This window comes from Hetaerina americana, unplaced genomic scaffold (genome assembly GCF_022747635.1).
Source record: "Hetaerina americana unplaced genomic scaffold, ioHetAmer1.1.p SCAF_11, whole genome shotgun sequence".
NCBI classification, from domain to species: domain Eukaryota; kingdom Metazoa; phylum Arthropoda; class Insecta; order Odonata; family Calopterygidae; genus Hetaerina; species Hetaerina americana.
The window spans coordinates 28,765,593-28,789,838 of NW_027286181.1; the positions used below are offsets into that span (position 1 = coordinate 28,765,593).

A 24,246-nucleotide genomic window follows, 5' to 3' on the forward strand; every position below is an offset into this window, starting at 1 on the left:
AAGATCTGGTACCCGAATAATCACACAGTTTGGGTGGAGCTGCAGGTACCCCGAGACTTGCCCAGGGATCAAACCTGGGACCTCCGGTCAGTGGTCCAATGCTCTACCCCTGGACTACCGTAACCCATGTTAAATCACGAAATAGTTAAAAAATTATGTGAAACAAAAGGGAACAGTGGAACATCAAGCTGAAAAAAATCTCTATTCCATAATATACCAGAGGTCTCCCTCTCTCCCACTCTTCCAGAATAATTAAATAGCATCTGCATGATCAATAAATTTCATTTATCTTGCTATGATACTACTTAAATATGTGTAACCTGAATCTTTAATGGTGGTTAACCAAAATTTTTAATGAAGGTATATGAACATTGAATTGTTCATATTTGAGTTCATTTAATGCTGAGGAGTAAGAATGAACTATTGACAAGAACTTTTAAAAAAAGTATGCAAGAAGAAAGAAAACTGTGAAAGAATTGTGGTCTTCAGATTATTATACTTGGAAATTATGATCCAAAGAAATTTGAACAACCAATAATGGGTACAACCACAATTGGCCAATAAAATCAAAAATCAAATAACTTTTTGACATAAGCTAAGAAATATTTTTTCAATGGCATTCTTGGAAAGTATTACCTTTGTTAACAACTTGATAATTGCAACGTAGTTGCTAAAGAATTTACACATGCATGAAAACTCCAAATACACCAAAAAAATCTTTCTCCTCAAATGTTTCTTTTTAATTTGTGATCCTGCTCCATAATTTTTGTCAAGAAAAATATGCCCTCTTAAGATACCGGATATCATAACTTATTTGGCAATTTTGTAAAAAAACTATTAAATGTTTAAAATGATGCAGCATTTTATTGTTCAAAATTGCATTGATACTTAAAGAAATGAAGTAACTGAAGATACTTAACCCCATATATATATGCACACAAAAATATATGCTAAGTATTGCAAAACACTAATAACTGATTCAGGTTTCAAGATATCTTATCCCTAATCACAAATAAAAATGTATCACCCAAATCTATATTGCCAGGCTTCACGATCACAAACCATTCATAGATTTGCACATTACTGCAGCATTTCAAAATATGTGCCACAGCAATGGAAATGAATCTTACAGTGAGATCGCTTCTCTTTCACAAAAGGAAGAACATACTAAATCAATCCATATAATGAAATTGATACTACACCAACCTTATCAAGCCCTCCCTGATGTGTCCAGATACAATAAGGATCTTCTGTGTAGAGGGATTAAAATATGCAACTTCGTGTCACAACAGAGTTTAAATTGACATCATGAGTGAAAGTCCATTCATCACACAGGATTGTATCACACCTCCATCAAACTGCATACCACTTCATGCATAAAGGAAAGGAGAGAATCTTCAATTTAATTCCTGATAGATAAATTACCACTTTATAATACATCCATCACAAAAGTCTATCAAGAATATAAAATGTTATCTTAATTCAGGGTAGTATAAAACATCTGATTATTTTCCTTAACAAAAAGGATGGTTTTAAAAACATTTATCACATATTAAATAAGCACTAAATAATTTTGAAAGGAATTTGTTAAAATCAAGCATTAGAGAGTTACTTCACATACAGATTAACAATATTGGAGTTAAAAAAAACTTGTAGACTACAATTATACAGGTATCTTTGTTTTAATTTCTTGTTATTATCAAAACTACTTATCTACACTGATCTAATCATCAATTTATCACCAATGATAATGTATTTTCCATTTTGTATGCACACAGGAGCCAATTTACAACGGTACAAGCCAGAGACCCTGGGAGAACGGCCTTAGCAACAACTATCACCAAAACGAGGACTATCCTCGACCACAGTATCAGCAACCAGTCAAGACAGTCTACGCGCCAAGGCCTGTCCTATCTCCTCCACCCCCACCACCCCCTTCCACAGTGACCCTGCGACTGGAGCCACCCATCTCGCAGGCTCCTGCACCAGTGTTTATATCACAGCCGGCGCTGAAGCGACAAGAACCAATCAGGATGCGTGGAGATCAGAAATGGCCACCAGCCCACTACAAGGAGGCACGGGAAGCAGAGAAGCAAGCGGCGGTGGAGGCAGCGGCCCGCGCGAGGGCAGCCGGAAAGCCTAGGCGCGTCAACAAAGATTACACGTCCTTCTTTGCGCAAAATGCCTTGACCCCAACTTACCCAGGATACAAGGCCCCTCCTGGTACACAGCACTATGAGGAACTTGGAACATCGAACCTGTGAGTGAATCACGAGGATGCAATGGACAGTAGAGGGGGACGACAGAAGAAAGGAAGGAAGGAGACGGTGATCGTGAGCAAGTGCCATCGCAGCTTCCCCCCTTTTATTCCTTTTCTTTTGATCGCCAAGAAAGAACAGGGAGCGACCATCTACGGGATGGAGGCAGCCCGAGGGGAAAAAGAAAATGACTGGGCCAAGAGGCTGCAACTCTTGACAAAATGATAAAGTTAACACTATCTTGTGGCGCCTAGTTGACAGCAATTAATGTGATCGACTTCAAAACCAAATGAATGGGAATTATATAAATACCCTACTCTCTACATGTATTTTCGAAAAAGTTAAAATTAAAAAAAAAATAATAATACCCTTAAAAACCTGTTCAAAGTTCACCCTTGATCCCAGTTCAAATCAGGGCATTTAAAATGTTATAAGCCTCCATTATCAATCAAATTTGTAAAACATTCTCTTCCCTAAAAAAACAATTAAATTGATTTTTTCGTGTACTAGGGTATCTCTAATATGCCAACCTAATTTCATCATGCTATCTGCATCTCCCCTCAGACATGTAATCCTCTTTTGATTTTTCACAGCTCTGTGTAGTTTTATTTACATTACATCAGTATAATCAAATGAAAGGGGCTATGAGAACAACATTGTGTCAACCAAAGAATTAAGCTTTTCTAACAGAAATATTTAAATGTATGGCATTAATGTGAGCTAATTATTAAATGGACATGGATTGTGAATAAACAAATATTTGTTTATTCACGCTGTATAAATTATGACTTGCTAATGCTTAAGACATAAGAATGCCTATTCTACTGTCTTCTAAATATTTCCACCTCAGTGATGTACTAAGTAAAAAAAATGTATATTGTTTGCTTTACTATTGAATAAAATTAAGGCTTTTTTTATTGATACATGGGTAATTGTTATTTCTAATGAAAAATAAGACATTATGTAGAAACAAAGCCAATTTATTTTTTTAAGAATTTACACAAAAACAATGAGAGTCATCTTAATAAAATTATCTTCAAGTGCATCCATAAATAAGTGTATGTATATAGTATGGTTTTAAAATAGATATACTTTCAGGAGACAAAATTTGACATGAGACAATTTTCACTTAGCAAAAAAGCAAAATCATGTCAATAAATCAGACTGGTTTCTCCTATGGCCAATAAAAAAATACACACAACTGTGATACACATTCATCGACCAAGCTTCTCATTCCTGTGAATATAGACGCATATAAAAGGCTGACAAATCCAAAATTACCATTTCACCGCCTGCAAACAACTATTAAATAACAAACATAATTAAAAATGTTGTCCTCCTCAAATAAATAATAAATAAAAACTCGACATAATACATTGTTATTGTTGTATATGTCAGGAGAAACCCTTAATTACTTAAAAAGGCACTCCCATAATATATTAAGAAATCTTTTAAACCAAAGAGAATCCTTGGTATTGCTGGATGGCCTGGAGGAGCTTATAACGCAGTTTTTCCTTTGTTGCATACTGAGGTAGATCCAATAAATTGAAGCAGGTATGCGCCACGGGCAGGTATTTGTCATCTTCTGTTGGCTGTATTACAAGCTGCATGAGAGGACATAATGCATATGAGAACAAGGATGACCACTTTCACATACACCAGAAACACATGGCCGATAAAACCCACACAAATTTGTAGATTAACAATTTGACAGCAGAACGAAATTGTTAATGCTGCTTAAACAGCGCTGACCAATGATAATACAATACCATATTAGTAGTGCATTAGGGGAAATAAGTATGGCATTAATGAACAAATATCACTTGTTAGAGATAAACAAGTACCTAATCTCAGTTTCAAAAGTTAAAATTTATCCAAGTTATACTCAACATAAAAATAAACGATCAACCATTGAATATGTTTATGTTTCAACTACACTTTTAAATAGCAGAGAACATTAGGTATTATGATATCACTAAACTAATAATTCAAAACCTCAATAATCCATTTGGACAGGCATGACTAGCATAAAAGTATTCAAAACACATTTGGTCCATTGTTCTATCCAATTATTCTATTGTGTTAAGAGCCGTTAGCTCCAATGAGGACTTTGAAAAATCTTTTTTTTTTTAATTTAAAATCATCCCAATCGAAATTATTTCAAACATTTCAGATCCAGGCATAAAAATTAAGGCACTAAATTTATTCTGTGGTAATTTAAAAAAATGAAAATGAATACAAAATACAATGAAACTGTTGCAAATATGAGGTGCCTTCAAGTTCTAGGTTATCAACTTTTATCCCAAGACCAGTAGTAGATAGAAAGATTTGGTTGAGCATAAGAGGCACAGGTACTGTTTATGGATACATTATATAGATGCCTGTACAGCACAGTACACCAGATTCATATAGCTGCTGTCAGAGTTAGAAACATCCAATAATTAAAATGGCACAATTTGGCATACAAAAATAGGGTGCAATCATTATTATCCTACATTTGCAAATCATTTAACACCATCTCGATTCACCATCATGAGGTGATGGTACTATGGATGCATATAAAATGTGTGTTCATGAATACTTGACAGTTCAAAGAAAGGACAATGAACCCAAAAAGCCTCAGTCACTGACCATCACCAATTTTCCAGTGGAAAAAAGGAATCTCATCACACAATGAATGAAATAGTGAATTTCATGTTAAATGTGTTCATCTAATGGGAAATTCCTTTGAGAAAGAACAGGTAATCTCAACTTTCTGGTGTCGGTTGTGTGCCACAAACAAAAAACCCATACATCTATGAATTCGATGGCATCTCATATAAAGGTGTTCCAAGTCACTATGAATTAAGGATGATGAGATTGGATCCATTGGGCTCAATTGAATTTCAAAGATTAGCAATTAAACGATTTAATCACCCCTGTAATGCAAAAAGAAACTAAAGAATTGAGGAACAAAAAAAACTTAGGTTAATTTATTCAAAATTGCTATGAAAAAACAAACATTAAAAATTGATGAGAATGCCATATTTATAATTTTTATGCATTTTTTCCCAGAGCTGCATAGGTTTAGCTGATTCCTTATTCAATCGTTTAATAAGAATCACCATTTCAACCTTTTCATTATATTTACACTCTTTCAAACACTTGGGGGATTAAAAAAATAATGAGGTTTGAGATCCGAGTGTTCTTATGGAAAAAAAATTGGGATGGTACAATAGCTTCATTTTCAACAAGAAAATGAACATATTTCTTTCTACTACTTCACAAGCAATTTTACTAACATCAGATAATTCACAAAGTCACAATTGCTATATCAAACTGATATAAAACTAAGCTAAATGTTATTGAATGCAACACCATTGAGTTGCAGTTTGATTAAGTTTTTGGCAATGCACTTTTCTTAAATGTAAAAGCAAGAATGAAATTGCCTTGAAACATTCAGAATCAACAACACACATCATGCAATGCAATGACTATACATTTGCATTAGAATCTGAATTTATTCCAAGCACTGCAGCATGAAAGTTTTTAGGAAAAAAGTTGAGCATTGCAGTTCCATATTTCCTTTCGATGTCATGTGAACACTTAATAAGCCATGCACCATTCCATCACGCCAGATGTCTACCTAAACATGTGACATGCAAGACTCATAGGCATGGAGAACTTCTATTAGACTATTCTGAAAGTAGTAGTAGTAGTTTTTAAGGGGAGGCGACCGACAGCTAAGGTCATTTGCGCCATAGGGGATGGACAGGAAAGGATGAAGGGTGGAGAGAAACCCGGCGTCGGCATTAGCCTGCTCTTTACGAAAGGCGCCAAGGGGTCCGCAGTTTAACGTCCCATCCGACGGACGGCGTACTCACTCAAAGTGCCCTCCACAAAGCACCTCAAGTAGGGATCGAGATACCTCTGAAAAATATTCAACACCGCCGGGATTTGAACCCGCGCCCTCTATTCTGAAAGTTCCCATACTTTTAGTTACACCTGAGTTTCACTAAGTCATTAATAAGAATGAGATGACCCGGTTATTTGGAAATTGCCGGAGGTGACTCAAAGGGATTAGCAGAGATCTGGCAACTGAGCAATCTTTCAATGTGTATATTCTGAATCTTTTGCAATCTTTAAAAAAAGGAAGCATATAAATTGATTTTTAAATTATTGTAATGATGGATTTTTGAGGTTCTGCAGTTAGTTACTTAAAAATTGTCCATTACAATGAGATTGTAAAAAACAATGATTTTCTTGCAAGCTACTAATATATGCTAAAGACATTAATAAATTAAGTCCTTATTGACAATTCTCTCAATCGTAAGTCATTCATGCACAAAAAAGCTTTCTACTGCACTCAGATTACTTAAAAAAAAACACATTAATATTAGTCAAATTTACCATCAAGTGTTTAGGTATTAGTTCTTAGAGATAGAAAGATTTTGCAATATAATAAATAGGAGTATTAAAAAAAAAATATCACTGTTTTATACAGGGACACAAATACTGCTAGTTTTTGACAACATTTAACAAAATTTGTTTTGTAAAAAAGGAAAAATACAGTAGTTCAGTGTCTGAAAATATACTGTTATTGAAAAATGTTAATATGAAAACAGAGAAAGTACTATAAATTGAAACCCTTAAAAGTATATGCTTCTTCTTAGTCCATGACTAAAAGGAAACTAATTTTGTTCAATGATGATAAATAAAAATTGACATCAAAATAACTTAATTGTATTTGCATATTGAGTAAATTACACTTTTTGAAGTACTTCATCAAAAAAATTTTTTTTTCGAACTATGGGGAAAATGCAACTAACACATCCCAACAACTATCCTTTGATTATGCATTGCTCTAGCCATTTTTTTCATTTTAACTTGTGATTTTCACCTCAAATTTCCATCCGTGGATGGGAATTGAATAAACATTTGAAAGAACAAATATATGTAACCATTAAATAATACATTACGATGCCTAAATGAAATTATTATACTTGAAAAGAGAGACATCAGGAATGTCTTCAATGATAGCCAACATGGATTAATGTTACTAAATACTCAAACCAAACATTTTACATTCAAATCCATCTGCAATTGACTCATGGATGTTAAGTACTGATTATAATAATTAAATGCTTTCTCAAGTACTTCCAATGAAAAAAAGACATAAAAGCACAAACATCAATGATCTCCAAAGCGTAGTACAGTAGGTAAACAACTATATTCATCTCAAGACTTCAAATTGAATAGAAAAAAATATGATATCTCATCAATATCTGCAGCTACCGCAGCATGCGCAACGGCAGCTGTTGAATAATCAAACCATGGTCTACGAAACAAGATTTTGTGTCCACCAAAACAGAGTGATTGGTTCATTTCCATCACATTTCCTGATTTTATTTTTATTTACAACAAATTGTACTAGACTATTGAATCTATCACAACTATGATTTTAACCATTTACCTTGATTGCTTTCATTCCCAGGATAGGAATTCGATCACTGCCAGTCAGGAAGAGAAGAAATTTCTTTTTCTCGTCCAAAGGGAGCTCATGGAACACTTCCCAAAAAAGCCTTATCGTGGGATGAGATGAATTATAACAGTTCTTGTACTCTGTCTCTCTCTCCAACTCATCCCAATCATACTCTTCATTACCTGAAATGGAATTTTAATGTTTCATCCCACTCAATCATCTTGCATCAACCAATTTCTGCAATGCATTGCAGTAATTTTTATCAGCAATCGAAATTATTACATTGCAGTCCAAAAAACCTACCATCTGTGAATATTCTTCCGAAGATAAAGATACAAAACTAGGGATGATCATTTAATCTCCTATAAAAAAAATATCACTAAGCCACACATGCAGCATCCCATAATTTTTTTAATTACATTATTAATTCTGCAATTGGCAAACAAAGAATGCGGTCGTATTATTTCATGGTCAAAATCTATTATTATTTGATTTTTAATGAAATTCTTTGCAAGTGTACCTACTTAATTTAACTGTAGGAATTTTGAAATATTTATACTCAAATGAGAACAGATGAAAAATTACATATGAACCAATGCAGCAGAATTGGCTATTTCAGAAAGGGTTATAATATTTTATTTTACAGAAAAGGCAAAAACTTATTCAATCTATACAATAATTCAAAATCAAATTGAAAATTCATCTGTATGCATAATGATAATATACGTGTGAGTATATTGTGAAAGAAAAATGTTTTCACTCTACAAAAATCTTTAAGTCTACAAATTACGTATCTCTTTAAAGAAAAAAATAATGTATAATATCAATGGTCACCTTAATTGACATAAATAACAGGTTAAGGCTTAATGGAATTGTAAAGATGAGATCAAGAGAATAAAATGTGACAAGCTAAAATACTGCTATTAGTAATGTTCCATGAAAATGTTATGAACAAAATTTACAGTTAATATGAAAAAAAATAAAAGTGTGACCCAATTTTTAGCCTTTTTCACCATCTCTCATAAATTATTACCATAAACTTTACAAAAAAATCATTCACCATGTAGTATTTCCACTAATAGCAACAATACTATATGCATTCATATGATGATATCCTCTGCACAGGGGCTGAATATGGTACAAATTGACCAAAACGTTGGGAATCTTGTCCTAAGCCAAGTTTTCAATAATGGAGGTTTCCTTTTTATACTTTGAGTTTTTGTTCTGGGAGGGCTTATCAAACAAGGGTGGGAGGAAGAGAAAGAGAGAGATCTTCCCAGGGTCCTGAGCTAATTGCCTCTTGTCTAATGTTCACGGATGTCTCCTCCTATTGCTTCCTCAGGATTGGCTCATTAACCAATCAGCCTCAAACCCTTCAAAATTCACCTTAATCACCCTATTGTCTCTAAAGCCCAGAACTGTGGAGTTGCCAGAGGACTTCAGAAAGAAAAGCAATGTTTTGCAGTCCTTTGCATGCCAATGCAAAATAAACTCAATCGATGGAAAGACATGAAATATTTCCAGTAAAAAATTACTGAGCAGAGCAGCCACAATTCAGAAGGATAGGATGCTAGGGTAAGAAAATCAAATGAAAACCATCAGTATAATTACCAACAACAACTGCCATTAGTTCCTGGGCATGGAAGAGCTTTAGAACTCTTCCACCACATACTTTCAAGAATCCAGTCTGGTATGCTTGAAAATGCTTGTCAACCGACTTATTAAGTACCCAGTCAACATACAGATCCACATATTCTTTCCTGGAAGGATAAAGGCAGGATTTTGTGATTTTGTGCCAGTGAAGTTTGAAATAATATGGGATATTTTTAAAGTGTAACATGGTCTAAGAAAATATTAAAATTAAATTATACATCCATTATTTCAGTAATGTCAGTAACCTTGATGCAATATTTCAAGTACATTACAAGTATGGCCAATCTTAAAATTGACATTTATAATTTGAAACAAGCAAAAATGCAATGAAATATATCTGTGGGGTTCCAAAATTTTAATAGAACACATTTAAATCATGATTTAAAATAAAGTACTGCGCTTTTTTCCATTAGAATAATAAAATCCAGTTAATCAAAACACATACATACTCACAACTAAAGGAGTAATTCATACTATTTTTATTTTACCTCAAACTCACCTTTTACATTGAACATGACAATTTAAACTCGCACTTATAATGTATTTTAATTTGAGTCAACTACTGAGCCAAAAATTTATCAGTTTTTTATAACAAGTTTGGCCGTAAAAATTGAGTCAGAACTTTTTCTTTGGTGTATGCATTTACAATTTATACTGTCCATCATAGCGACTAAATTCTGTAGGAGACACCGGCTTGTGATCACCAACACTTGGTTTAAACACCACAAGAGGCATAGGTAAACATGGAAAATGCCAGATTACTCAAAAAGGTATCAATTATATTATATTATGGTTATGCACAGGTTTAGGAACAGTGTCATCAATTCGTACAGCTTCCCGGGAGCAGATGCAAACTCTTATCAAAATATAGTACTCATGAAGTGTAGCATCCGATTCAAAAAGATAAGGCAGGGTTGGCGGGTTAAGAGATAGAATTTAGAAGGATTAAATGGAATGACAAGGAAGGAGTAGCAGCAGGCTGTAGAGAAAATCATGGGTGAGGGAAAGGAGCTGAGTACTATAGTAGAAAAATGAGCATACATCCACAAAGGGATATCTAAAGCTGCAGGAGAAACTATAGGAACTGTTAATGGGATAAGGACAAGGAAGCCATGGATCATGGAGGAGACAATTAGAAAGATAGATGAGAGAAGTAAATGGAAGAATGTAAATACAGAGTTAGTAGAAGTAAAAGGAAGTACAAAGATTTAAATAATAAATTGAGACAGGCAAAAAGAAAGCAAAAGAAGCATGGTGGGAGATGCAGTGCGAGGATATGGAAAGTTTGCAGAGAAAGGGGGAAATAGGTGTGCTATAGAGCAAGGTTAAATCACTATGGGGAAGTAAGAAGGGAAGACCTTTGCTAACTGTAAGAGATGAGGCGGGTGGGATATTAGTTGACTCAGAAATGATCCAAAAAAGATGGAAGGAATATATAAAAACACTGTATGGTAAAAACTTAGGCCAACAAGGTTAAACATAGTGTACTGATCGCCGCTCAAGTACGATGACAGGTCCACAGACATTCAGACAGAGGACAGATATATATATCCAAGTGTCGACATATATATCCAAGAGACAGGACAGCAGATAAGAAGCGATATGGTGGGAGAGATAAACCATACTCCCCTATCACCAGACGCGAGGAGGGGTCAGCAGGCCAAAGTTCACCCTGGAGCGAGAGACCTTGCACTCCCCTCCCCTGTTTTCCTTTCACCCCCACCCCATCTCTCCCCACGGTGGATGAATGTATTTAAACGCCCCAAAAAGGGAAAGAAGGGGCATTCTCTGATTATTAGACTTGTAGCTCTTGGACGGGTCACGTCAGACCCAGAGGGCAGCCATTGTACTCTACTGTAACTCTAATAAACTCCTTGTTGATTCTAATTTACTTTGAGTAATAACTCTTAAGTGTCCAAAGACCCTACCGGAGATTCTTCGCAGCCACTCGAGATGAATCTCCTCTTCCATGTCTGATCAAGAGATCACTACAATAGGAAGATAGCTTAGGTCCAGACATACCCCACAGTGAGATAGAAAGGGTATTAATGGAGATGAAACTAAACAAGGCCGTGGGGGGTAGATAAGATTCCTGCGGAACTACTGAAATACATAGGAAAATGTGGGAGGAGGAGGCTATATAAACTGATTGGTAGTATCTATGACGAAGATATCTGGCCAGAAGACTTAGTGAGATCAGTGCTAGTTCTTATTCTGAAAAAGGTAAAGGCTACATCATGTGAAGACTACAGAACAATAAGTTTAATATCCCACACAGCTATGTTCTCAGGATCATCAACAAAAGGATAGACAGTAGGGAAAATGATGATCAATTCGGGTTTAGAAAGGTCTGCGTGATGCCATTGCAGTAATGAGATTATTAATCGAGAGGAATATTGAATACAACCAGGTCGTATTTGCCTGTTTCGTAGATTTCAAAAAAGCATTTCATCGATTAAATTGGGAAAAACTAATGAGTATATTGAAGAAAATAGGAATAGATTGGAGGGAAAGGAGGCTAATCCGCAACCTGTACATGTCTCAGATGGCATAGGTGCGAGTGGGGAACGGGGAGCCCGGATGGGCAGTGTTAGGGAGAGGTGTAAGGCAGGGTTGCCCATTATCACCGTTGCTGTTCAAACTGTACGTAGAGGAAATGATTAAAGAGGCATGGGAAGAACTGGAGGTAGGAATGAAAGTGGGTGTGGAATTTGTGAAATCAGTTAGGTTTGCTGACGACCAAGCTTTAGGTTGTAAGTCAGCCAAGGGGTTGCAAGCATTGCTGAGTGAATTGGAAATTCAGTGCAACAGATATGGGATGAGAATCAATATTAACAAAACAAAGATTATGCCATTTTCCAGAAATAAAAAGGCTAAGCTAAACATTAAAATAGGAGGGCAAAAACTAGGATAGGTGGAACAGTTTACCCATCATGGAAGTGTTTTGGACCAACAAGGTCAACGTAGTTGGATAATTCTGTTAGGCAAAGAGGCTTTCACAAGGAGGAGGGAGTTGATGACAGGGAGGTTGAGAAAGGATTTTGAGAAAAGGCTCAGGATGACTTTGATATTGAGCGTAGCTATGTAGGGCATGGAAACATGGTCACTGAAGCAGTGTGATAGACGTAGATTGGAGGCTTTTGAAATGAGGGCATGGAGAAGGTTGGAGAAGGTGAAGTGGACAGAAAGAAAAACAAATGTGATGGTACTAGATATGGTGGGAAAGGAGAGGTGATTGAATGGAGAAATCATAAGAAGGCAGGAAAAATGGATGAAAAGCATATTGATTGGCAGGGGGATGTTGAAGACTGTGATATGGGGAGACTGTCATGTAAATGAAGAAAGGGCAGGGATAGGATAGGGATATTGGATGGGATCAAGTGAGGAAGGAAGTATACAAAGATGAAGAGGGGTTTGTTGTAGAGTAGGATGTTGCATTGTGCTTTGCTAGGAGAAACAAAATATTTGCTTCGTGGTTGTGTCCATCGAAAACCTACCTTAACTGGTAGATTACCTAATCATAAAAATTCACAATATCTGGATATTATAAAATCGTATAAGAAATGAGAAAAACACACTTGTTCTCCTGCGTAACAGGAATCTTTTCACCACCAGGCTTCAGGTGGAAAACTTTCATTTCACCATAAACCTCCTTTGAAAGTTCAAAGTAGAGACCAAACACTTCTTCCATATCAGGGCCTTCATAGTTCAGCACGGACCTCAGACTCCTGCAAGTAAAATATCACTTATGAATTAGCTTTAAGTGCCAGGTGCTCAAGAATCTCAAACAATGGTATGCATAAACTTAAGCTTTTTGTCAGAACTTGTTCAACTGTTAACTCACCTAGTCATAGTCGGCGAGAGATGTTCTAAGTCATTCAAGGAAACAGGCTCACCAAGGAGTTTTTTGTACAGTACGAGTGGAAAAGGCAGCTCAATGATAGTAAAATTGTAGATCGCGAGACCACAGAGAAGGCCTTGGGCATTAAGTAAAGCATGCAATAAGTAAATTTAACATGAAAAAAAATTGAATTATACAATTAGCTATTTACATTGCATTACAATTTTGGTTTGAAAAAAGAGTACAGGCCATGATATGAAACATTATGTGAACATAAGCACTATTATCATATCGGCCATGAAAGAATACCTAAGTCAAATGAAAGAACACCATGGAGCTATGGAGAAAAAACAGTTCTGCTTATTCTCAGTCTCTCTAAATGCATGGAGCAAACCAGTGCATGATATTAAAATTGAAGAAGCGCAGGTAATAGCCAAAGTGAAGCAATATTTTCGGCAATGGCATCAATTAAAACAATACAAACTTCAACCAAGGATAATGACATCCACTAAATAATGCTCAGAAAAGAGTTCTCTGGCAACCAACCAATCAGAGGGCATTGATGAGATGTAATGGCCTAATATATTGGGTGGTGGTGAAAATTGCAGCTATCTACATGGATTGTTCAATAAATCCTAAGAACATCCATTGTATTTACAACGATTATCAAGTACAACTGCAGGAAAAAGAGGTAATTCTGTAATAATCCATTGATGTAAAGAAAACAAGACTAATATAAAAATGGCTAAACTTCTAGAGTTATGCAGTTGGCTGTTGTGTACATTTTTATGCATGCTATGAATGTATGTCTTAAAAGTCATACACCAAAAATTTGCAACACTTAAAAAAGTCTGCATTGAAATAAATTACCCCACAAAAATTGCCTTAAAATTTGCTGATGAGAATGTGCATACTGCCCTACTTCAGAATATATACATTATTAATTCTGGCGAATAGTATACTCATCATCACCAATCTCTATATTAGATGAATTTGTTTGCTTTCCTGGTAATTCTTACCTATTAGGAAATACATCGTTTCTTCCTCAAAAGAAGCTTCACTGAACCAAATTGCTCGTGTTTCATCATGTTGCTGAAACATTCCGTACTTTGGGTCTAAAACTTCCCGCATTAGCAATAGAAAGAACTCCTTCCTCACTCCACCTGCATCTTCTGCTTCTTCCCCCATAAATTTCACCTGTTGACATGAGAAATCATGATTGGTATAAAACTTTTCAAAAAAACTTCAAATGATTATTTACCAAGAATGCAATTTTTTTTTAAGAATTCCTAATTTGACCTCATCATTTGTTAGCATTTAAAATTAAGAAAAAACTCCAAAAAAATTGATCAAACACAAGGCAAAAATTAATATAATGCCAGCTCAGTTGCCCAAAAATGTTAGCATACTCTCCTGCTAACCCAAATCTTACATTTTCTACATTTATTCCTTCCGTCACAACATGCTTTGATGTATTTAAAGACATAATAAAAATTGATGGCATGACAAGTTTTCTTTTACCTTCAATGGTTTCTTCAGATCACGGGTGTCAAGGCTTTGGAGTTGAATTAAAGTGTCCCCAACAAGATTTTCTCTGCTCACTTCAAGAATGAGGTAATTCAGCTGAGGTAATGAACTTCCACCTCCAAAAAAAAGTTCAGACAAGGCCCTAGTAGTTGCTTGATTCATAGCACTTTGCATCTAAAATTTGCGACAAGAGTAATGCATTTGAATACAGAACTACTTAATCACTACAACAACAACATTACAAACTAATTTATGGGTGCTATGGAAATTTCAGTTTCTAATTACAACTTTATTAACAAAATAAAGTCATAAGATCTATGATAAGTAAAGCTGCAATAAGGACTTATTTTCTCCTTTTTTAAGTTTAAATGTCCAAATATCAAAAAAAATATCTTGGAATAGAGATCTTATGGGTACTTACCTGCAAGGATTGATCAGTTTGAAGGAGCAATGTTTTAGCTTTAACATCAAACAAGAAGGGATAATCACAAAAAAACACACTAGGATTCTGAGAAAAAAAGAGAAAAAAGCTATTAAAATAATCACCATTCTAAAGAAATCATATCATTTGATAGTCTAAAAAACAGTAATGACATATACACGGCTTTGTCAAAAATTCAAAAAAATAATAATTCTATACTCACTGAAAATCCACTCTTTTCTGATAGCCATCGGATGTAATCGAAAGGTAAATTAACTTTTTCCACTAATTCTGGTAAGTAGAATGTTTCATAAGGCACTTTGAAACCACCTGCACATTTCTTGTTGAGATCATTGAGAACTCGAAGTATTTCCAGTCCGACCACGATATTATTATTCCATGCAACCTTCAATGAATGGCCATGACATTAATAAGTTATGTATAATTATGTAAACTTTAATTTCTACCATAAAAGCTCCTGCTAGTATAAATGAATATGATAGGAAACTGGGATTCATAAGTGCAACTCATGTTCTATGATAGTTCAACTTTGGTCCATTCACTTAATCTGACTCATTAATAAACACAACTAAAGCTATGGGTATTAAATAAGAATAATATGCAATTGTAAGAGATAAATTGTCAGATGTCACTCATTTATATGGCTCAGCATATAAGACAATGATGAAAACAGAATATGGGAACTACAAATCATATCATTCAGGTTTGCTAGGGTTAGAATGATAATAACATGTATTAAATGTGAATTCTTTATACGAAAGAACTGTGTAAAATAAATTATATTTGTGGTACTTTTTTCATCTATTAATATTCACTTTCTATTCATTTCCAATTAATAAACACTTGTGAAACATATGCATGATTTTCAGTTTCTGAATTTCTTGGAGTAATAACCTATCGGTTATCTCAATAGTTTCAGCCTAAACTTTGTGGAAGTTCATTTTAATAAATGAAAAAGAGAAACTATGTTCCAATCCACCATTTTATTTCAGGTACGACTAGTTTCGACGCTACGGCATCATCCTCAGGTACCAACCTCAGGGGTACCTGAGGATGACGCCGTAGCATCGAAACTAGTCGTACCTGAAATAAAGTGGTGGATTGGAACAAAGTTTCTCTTTTTCATTTAATAACCTATCTGTATATAATTTTGCAAGAAAAATAACTGAGAAACTAAGCAAAAAAAATACAAGTTTTGGGTAGCCCCTATAGCCTATTATCTTCTATGTATTACAAGAACTAAGAACTTCCTCTTGTTTGCTCTGTATTATTTCCTTTTCAGGCCCTTGGGGCCTTAAAGCAAAATAAGAAGTTAAGTCATTTTATTGTGTGGTTTGCATTTTAGAAAAGATGGCTACGGCTCTTTACCAGAAGGGTGAAAAAAAAACAAGATTGGTAGCAACATTGGACCCACTGCAAGTGGAAAAAATGGCTGCCTTGGGAACGTAGTAGTTTGAGGGGAGGTGACCAACAGCTGAGGTCCTTTGCACCATTGAGGATGGACAGGAAACAGTGAAGGGTAGAGAGAAACCTGGCATCAGCATTAGCCTACTACCTGGCATCGGCATTAGTCTACCCTTAACAAAAAGTACCAAGGTAAACGCAGCTTAACGCCCCATCCAACGGACAGCATGTTCACTCAAAGTACCCTTCACGAAGCACCTCAAGTAGGGATCGGGATAACACTGAAAAATTTCTGCCGCCACCGGATTTCGAATCCGGGCCCTCTAGGTGGGAACCCAGTACGTTAGCCCCTGTATCATCTCGATCCCCATTGTATGAAAATGATATTATATTCACAGGCAGGAGTTTGTGAACTAAGGACTTCTGCCCACTGGCCTACACTTACAAAATCAACACAAATAATGTTAAGCGGATACTGAACTGGCACCTTTCTTTTAACTGCCTTTTTTATCTGCTATTTCCACTACTGTTTGGGTAAATGCAATGTTCTTCTTGCGGAAAGGCAACGAGATCTTCCTTCTAAATCACTCACAAAAGGGAACCCCTCACTGAGTCAGTCCTAAGAAGTTAAAAAACTACCCTTTGAACTAAAATATTGAAGAGATATAAATTATACTTCAATAAAATTGACAGTTTTGTTTCTGAAATTCATTGCAAATATTAGAACATTTAACTCTCATCATTTCTAGAAATAATGTGCTAATGACACTTAACCCCCTCATCCCTTACCCTTTCCTCCTGGTGCTGCACCCCCTCCCACACACCTTTTAGGTGGCTTGCAGGGTATTGATGTAGATGTAGATAAATGAGTGCACTTTTTTGAATTGGTCAAGTTTATAAAATACATCACAGTAAAAACATACAGAAATATTTGCATTCTTGATACAAGTTTACTCCAAATTCAAAAGTTTCAAATGCAGTTTAAAATAAAAAAAGGCATTATTAGAAACTAGGCCAAAATAATTTAATGTGTCGAAGGATTTACCATATTCCAGATTAAAAATATGCTGAGTTTTGAGCCCAGGCCCTTTTTCTTTATGGAAAGACTACAAGGGTCATCATATTCCTATATGGCATTCTTAAAGTTTTAAATAAATTTAGAGCAAACTTATTTTCAACATACCTCCATTTTTGTTTCATCAGTACTCGATGTCTTTATCAAGTACTCCAAAACATTTTTGAATATCCGCACTAATCTTTCAAAATAATCTGCTGATGCACCACTCCACCACATATCTACATAAATAAACGAAATCAAATCATGACCAATGTAAAAAAAGAATCAACTGCAGAAATCCCTGGGGATGAATTAAACTTTAATGTGCAGTGCTGCAATGAAAGAACTCATTTCAAATAAGCACTATTGATCGGCTGAAGTCAAACCAGTAGACACAGGAGTAACCTTTCAAATAAAGTCAGTTTTTCCATGATAGAAAAAAATTTTACAACAAAACATTGGTTTTCAAGAACAATAAAAAAACAAATTAATGGCCTGATGACTTCATTAACTCAGCATTGGTTCAAAAATTGAGGCGGAAAAATTATCCAGCTCAACACGGATAGCATTAATGTTTCCTTAATCACAATGAGACAAAATTTGGATTAAATGTAAATATAGTAGATTCCAATTCAACAACTTCAATGCTTGAGAATAATTGTGTTTAGTGTGCCAAATCTATCAAAACACAAAAGTAAATCCCATACACATTTATGTAGGCAAATATCAATGTGAGAGATTCAAACTCACCCACAATTTTGGAGGCCTCGGTGGACAACATTAAGACTGATTGCCCAAAGGGACATTGAAGAGTTTCGTAATTTTTTGCATTCTCAAATCCATGATACAATGGTAAGACTAGATACACACGCAAAGTTTCAATGTCGGGAGGGTTACTCGTCAAACTCTGTAACAGTGCTCCACTCACACAATTGAACACCTGAAAATAAATAATAAATCGTGATCAATTCTTGGTCTCAATCCAATGTAAAAAGAAGTATTTATATTTTCTCAAAAAGCAAGATGAATCCATTTTAACTTGAAGGACAACTTTTGTACTAGTATTATAAAACTATGAATACATGAATGTACTGAAGGACTTGATCCAACTAGGCTACAAAAATACTGATTCAAAACCAGAACTAGAAGATGTGTAAACATTTGTTATGGAATGGTTTTAAGTACAAATATTAACCATAGATTATACCAAGCAACTGTGCCATAATCTATAGAGTGATGACACAGGTAATGGTTTGCCTGCTTTCTATTTCAGAAGATATTTTTGCATAGACTTAGTCTAAAATATTATATTGCAATAGGTTTTGTCCCGTAGCTGGAGAAAAACTAATGGACAGACTAAGTATACAATTTTATGCAATAACCTGGCTTAGTCATTCACAAATGAATAATTTTCATCAACCAGCACCAGTGGACAAGCTACTTAGTTTGTATAACATTATAAATAATTACTGATACAATGAAAGCTAGTGAGCCAGTAGGTCAATTTTGAACAGAGGTTTCTAAAATAGATTAAGGGATGTTTGAAGACCCCCAAAGAAAGGAAAGTGATCAGCACTGTGGCCAACTTTATGAAGTGTATACTAATCTCCTCAGGGCCAGATAAGAGGAATGTCTGGCAACTCAGGGATGAGAACTCCCAATGTGAAAAATGAATATGCAATTGAGATGGGTGGAATACTATTACCTTTAACTTTTGATTCTTAACTCTAATATGAAAATGCAATACTGAATACACTAGCAAACAAATTTTTCTCCTATGAATGAAATGTGAACAAACACATAATTGGCATAATCACAGGGCTTACTACACCCATGAAATATAATACAATGAATGGTTATATACTAAATCCATTGACTTTTATGATTACAGATTCACAACAGCTGAAGAATATGGGCAGCGTATGTATTCAAGCCACCATGGAAAAAATTTACATGATTTTAAGACCTGCACCTTTTGGAGTAATATTCTCTGGGTACTAATTTGTAATTGCTAATCTACTTGGAAAAATTGTCCATGGTCTTCTGTCGTTGATTTTTTTTAGCAGTAGTCTACTACATAATGTAACTTTTGATAAACACACAAATGAACCATTACCACATTTCCAAGCCTCACTTATTAAGACTCAAACTGACATCCAATACTAAAATAAGCCCCTCTTTGATTCCACATAATTTCTCTCTCCCTTTATTGCATCCATCATGCAAATCCTTTTCCTATCCCTTCTTTATTTGCCGAAGTCCTCTCCTCTGTCTTAGTCCTTGTCTTAAATATTCCATTGTCAATCAAATTATTGCAAATCCACCTTTCCCACTTCCTTTAGGTTTCTCCCAACAATCCTCACTCTTCCTCTACTATGCCTGTCTAGTACTTATTCATTTATTTTCCTTTCCATCCATTTTCCTATGTTTTACTTCTACCTTTTTTTCAGGATACAGAGTGACTTTTTTTCCCTCCCTCCAACCACCTTCGTAAGAATGCAAAAGTAATAAACCCCCCAAACTCTAAGGCAATTATTGGTCCTGGTTTTTGATAAAAGAAAAGTAAGTGTATATAGGTTGGAGTAAAGCATTGTCAATACCCATTATTTACTGATTAGTTCAATTACCTGTTTGTACTGAAAAAAGTACAAAACAATCAAATAAAACTTGTTTCCATTTCAGTGGTATCAGAATACACCTTGTGATTTTTTTGATAACACGCTGTAGTCCAAAGGTCAATCCATGACCCATGTAAGAGGGTCATCCGGAAAGTAGTACCCGTTCGTGCCGCATGAAGTGCTGACGACGCGAGTAGCCGCTGGACGAGGTCAGATAGCTTCAGTGGCTTGTCTGCCTTCTCTGAGCCAAGTTGCGTGACGCTAGCATTGCCTGTGTTGTTTCTGTGATTGTTTACAATGTTTAAAAAAATTGAGAACGCCGCCAGTTGTGAAGTGAGGGCAGTGATTAAATTCCTCAATGCAAGAAACGTTCGCCCATGTGATATTCATCGCCAATTAAAGGAGGTGTATGGAGACAATGTAATGGACGAGTCGTCTGTTCGGCAGTGGTGTCGCAACTTCAACATGGGGAGGGGGAACACACACGACGATGAGCGTTCGGGGAGACCGTCTGTCATTACAGACCAACTGGTGAGCTCAGTTGACGAATTCGTGAGGAACGATCGGCGCGTCACAATTGATGACATCTGTGAGCATTTTCCCAATGTTTCTCGAACAATTGTTCATGAAATTGTTAAACACCATCTGCATTATGCAAAAATTTGTGCAAGATGGGTCCCTCGCGTATCTCAATGAGCTGGCGGCGAAGGACTATGCAGCAGGAATACAGAAACTTGTCACACGTTATGACAAATGCCTTAATTTGCTTGGAGATTATGTTGAGAAGTAGTTTAAAGTATCCTCTTTCAAATAAAATTTTTTATGTTTGTTAATATTTACTTTTGTCTTTTTATTTCACGAACGGGTACTACTTTCCGGATGACCCTCGTATAAGTATTATAGGTGACTTCAATTGTAATTTTATGGGCGATTGAGAGAGTGCTAGTTCTCAAACCATTTTCGTTAATATATAGACTAATATCGACCTTGAACTTGTTCAAACAAATATCATTATTGCCCACCTATCAGATCATTACCTACCTATTTCTAAAATTACAACACATTCACATTTAACGAAATTAAAAAGCACAACAAAAGGTATTTCTCTGATCGGAACATAATCACCTTTTAAGGATTATCAAATTCCCATGAGAGGTCCAATTTGATCTGTTTTAAGTCCTTAAACGAAAGCTTTGATCATTTCTCTTCCACCAGTGTATACTTTTTTGATATATTTTCCTATATTCCTGAATAAAGTACAAAAGCTCGTCCGTTAAATACAAAAGTCAGTGGGTCTCAGATGAAATTTGTTGGTTTTCGAAGAAAATGAAAGATGCAGCCGTGCATTACGAAAACAAATCAAATCCAGCTGTTAGGAATATTCAGCACTCAAGAAATGTAATCGCCATACCTTACCATCTGTCAAAAAATTCTTTAAAAACCATAGAGTTACAAATGCAGACAATGAATCTAAAGAGATTGGGTAAATTGTTAACGAATCCAAGGGTAAATGCAATTTACAACAAGATGTTCAACAGCATAACTCTACTATAAATTCTATTCCACATTACTCAAAAATGCCCTTCATTCTAAATGATTTCCACTTATCCCATCAAAATCCCACGGTTTCAGTTAATTCAGCTAATTATTGTCATATTCCAAACACATGAAACCCATTACATCTATTCCCCTATTCAGCTATGGAACTGACCAATATTATCAATAAATTCCCCAACAAATTTAGTCCTGGATTAGATTGCATTCCACGGATGGTCATAAAAAGGTCATCAAATGCAATTAAAGATCAGCTTTTATTCTTAAATTAATGAATCCCTAAAAATCAAAATTTTCCCAAGCCCTCTTAAATCATCCAAAATAGTGCCAATATACAAAGGCAAAGGTTGCAAAATGGCCATGAATTTTTTTAGACCGATATACCGCTGAAACAGCTGGCGAAAATATTTGAAATAGTGTTTTATTGCTTCCTAGTATCGTATCTCGAAACACATCACCTGTTCTCCAGTTCTCAACATGTATTTAGAAAAACCAGGTCCACTACAACAGCCACATATCACATGGCGCATCAAATACTTTTGGATTTGGATAATATAGCTGAAACTTTAGGATTATTTTTTGATTTCACTAAATCTTTTGACTGTGTTAATGATCAGCTACCCTCGTACAAACTGAAACATTTTAATGTTAAATTTATTTTAATAATCTACCAGTTATTCTTTAGGGGAATAGACCCATTATTGTACATGCTGATGTTTCAAATATTATTGTGTCAGCCTCAGTAGGCAAGTTCAAAAGAAAGAGCAGCTGCAGTGGCACAGATTTTCAATGAATTGTATAATGTCTTCTTAACTTCCTAAAACCCAATATAAACATGTCCAGCCTGAATTATTTCACAAATAAAAACAAAGTTTCCACCTCAATCTCAGTAGATGCAGCAGGTGTAAGCATTCCCCAAAATTCTAGCACCCAATTCCATGGGGAGTTATCCTGCATAGAGACACATCTTGGTAGGAACACATTTTCAAATTACATAGAAAGTAAAGTTCCTTAAGCTTCCTCATAAGAAATATTAGATATTCTGTAAATATAGAGGTCATTCTATCCATTTATTACGGTGAATTTTATGCTCGTGTTACTTTTAGTATCCTCTCAGGGGGTTCCACTCCCCATGTGGGCATAATCTCCAAAATCCAAAAGAGGATCATACATGTATGTATTATGAGCAATGCTTCTTGTGAGGCATAATGTTAACCTCTTTTCAAAAGGCGTGGTTTATTACCAGTGCCTGAAAATGACTAAGCACTAGAGAAGAAAGAAATGACAAGGGGTTGGTTATAATTCTTAAATATCAGCCTTACCAATTCAACGATTGATGGATTCTCAGATCGGGCTAATGTTAAAAAGCAACGTTGAGCAAGTGTCATGTCAATGCCATGGTGACGAGATGAACACGAGAAATGCAAATTTCCAGGCAACAAGAAGGACCCATTCACACAAGCTTGGCTCCCAAATGTTGTCTCAATATACCTATTAAGAGATTAGCATAAACAATAGCATTCAAAGTCAAACATATCATCCTGGAAGTTTACTTTTAAAGGTTCTACCAGGATTAACATCAGACAATATTTTGAAACCATTTCATTACCTATCATCCGAGTGCATTGTTCATTTAAAAATAACAGGCAACATTACCTTCGAGAATATTTTGCATAAATAATTTTTTAAGGAAATCGCAAAAATTTTTAATTACTGACATAAATATATTTTCATATTATGGGAGTATAAGATTACAATGGTGTGATGGCCACATCTATTTTTTTAGATAACTCTCTAGATTGTGGCCTTGAATCAGAAATTATTACATGCAGAAAAATTATTATAAATGTTCCATAATTTAATTTATCTCACAGGGGTTTGGCCACTGAAATATGCCAGAAACAAATGAACAAACAAAAGATTGCAAAATTAAACTACAAACTGCCACTGCTACCAGAAACAAAAATAAGTTTTTTTAACAAATAAGCTATGCATATGCTTGTGCGTTGTTGTTTTTATAAAGTAAGCACATGAAATCATTGCTGAAAGAGAAATATTATGCATATTTCTCTTTCGGCAATGATTCCATAGGTGCTAAGGGGAGTATATACATAACACAATAATAGAATGTTAGCATAATAACTGAGAAGTATGATAAAAGAGCAAAGAAATTAACACACTTAAGCAGATCTGTGAACTTCCAATGAGAAATTGTTGTAGGGTCTACATTTTCACACAGATGATTTTATATAGAACATTATATTGAATTTTGAAATGTTCTATCCAGCCATTTGATAATTTGAAATCATAGATGCCTAATCTTGCTGCAATATTATAGGTCCTTATACTTTAGCAAAACTCTACTCAACAGATTGTTTGCAGCTCTCCGTGACTTTAATATTTTTTCAAGTTCATCGCACTAGGGAGTATT

The 24,246-nt window shown here is 35.2% G+C and overlaps 1 protein-coding gene across 2 annotated transcripts in view; it reads right to left on the reverse strand.

Annotated features, from left to right (window-relative positions):
* Positions 1-2,483: 2,483 nt before the first annotated feature.
* LOC139700988 (probable E3 ubiquitin-protein ligase HERC4) overlaps positions 2,484-24,246 on the reverse strand; it is a 37,736-nt gene continuing 15,973 nt past the window's right edge. For both annotated transcript variants that reach the window (XM_071599532.1, XM_071599531.1), the window contains exons 11-22: positions 23,138-23,306; positions 18,394-18,583; positions 17,770-17,882; positions 15,385-15,567; positions 15,162-15,248; positions 14,735-14,914; positions 14,233-14,410; positions 13,217-13,349; positions 12,951-13,100; positions 9,331-9,479; positions 7,711-7,901; positions 2,484-3,862 (exon numbers count right to left, since the gene is read on the reverse strand). In XM_071599532.1, the coding sequence (XP_071455633.1) occupies positions 3,710-3,862; positions 7,711-7,901; positions 9,331-9,479; positions 12,951-13,100; positions 13,217-13,349; positions 14,233-14,410; positions 14,735-14,914; positions 15,162-15,248; positions 15,385-15,567; positions 17,770-17,882; positions 18,394-18,583; positions 23,138-23,306 (1,876 nt within the window). In that variant the 3' untranslated portion in view covers positions 2,484-3,709. The remainder of the gene's footprint in view (positions 3,863-7,710; positions 7,902-9,330; positions 9,480-12,950; positions 13,101-13,216; positions 13,350-14,232; positions 14,411-14,734; positions 14,915-15,161; positions 15,249-15,384; positions 15,568-17,769; positions 17,883-18,393; positions 18,584-23,137; positions 23,307-24,246) is intronic.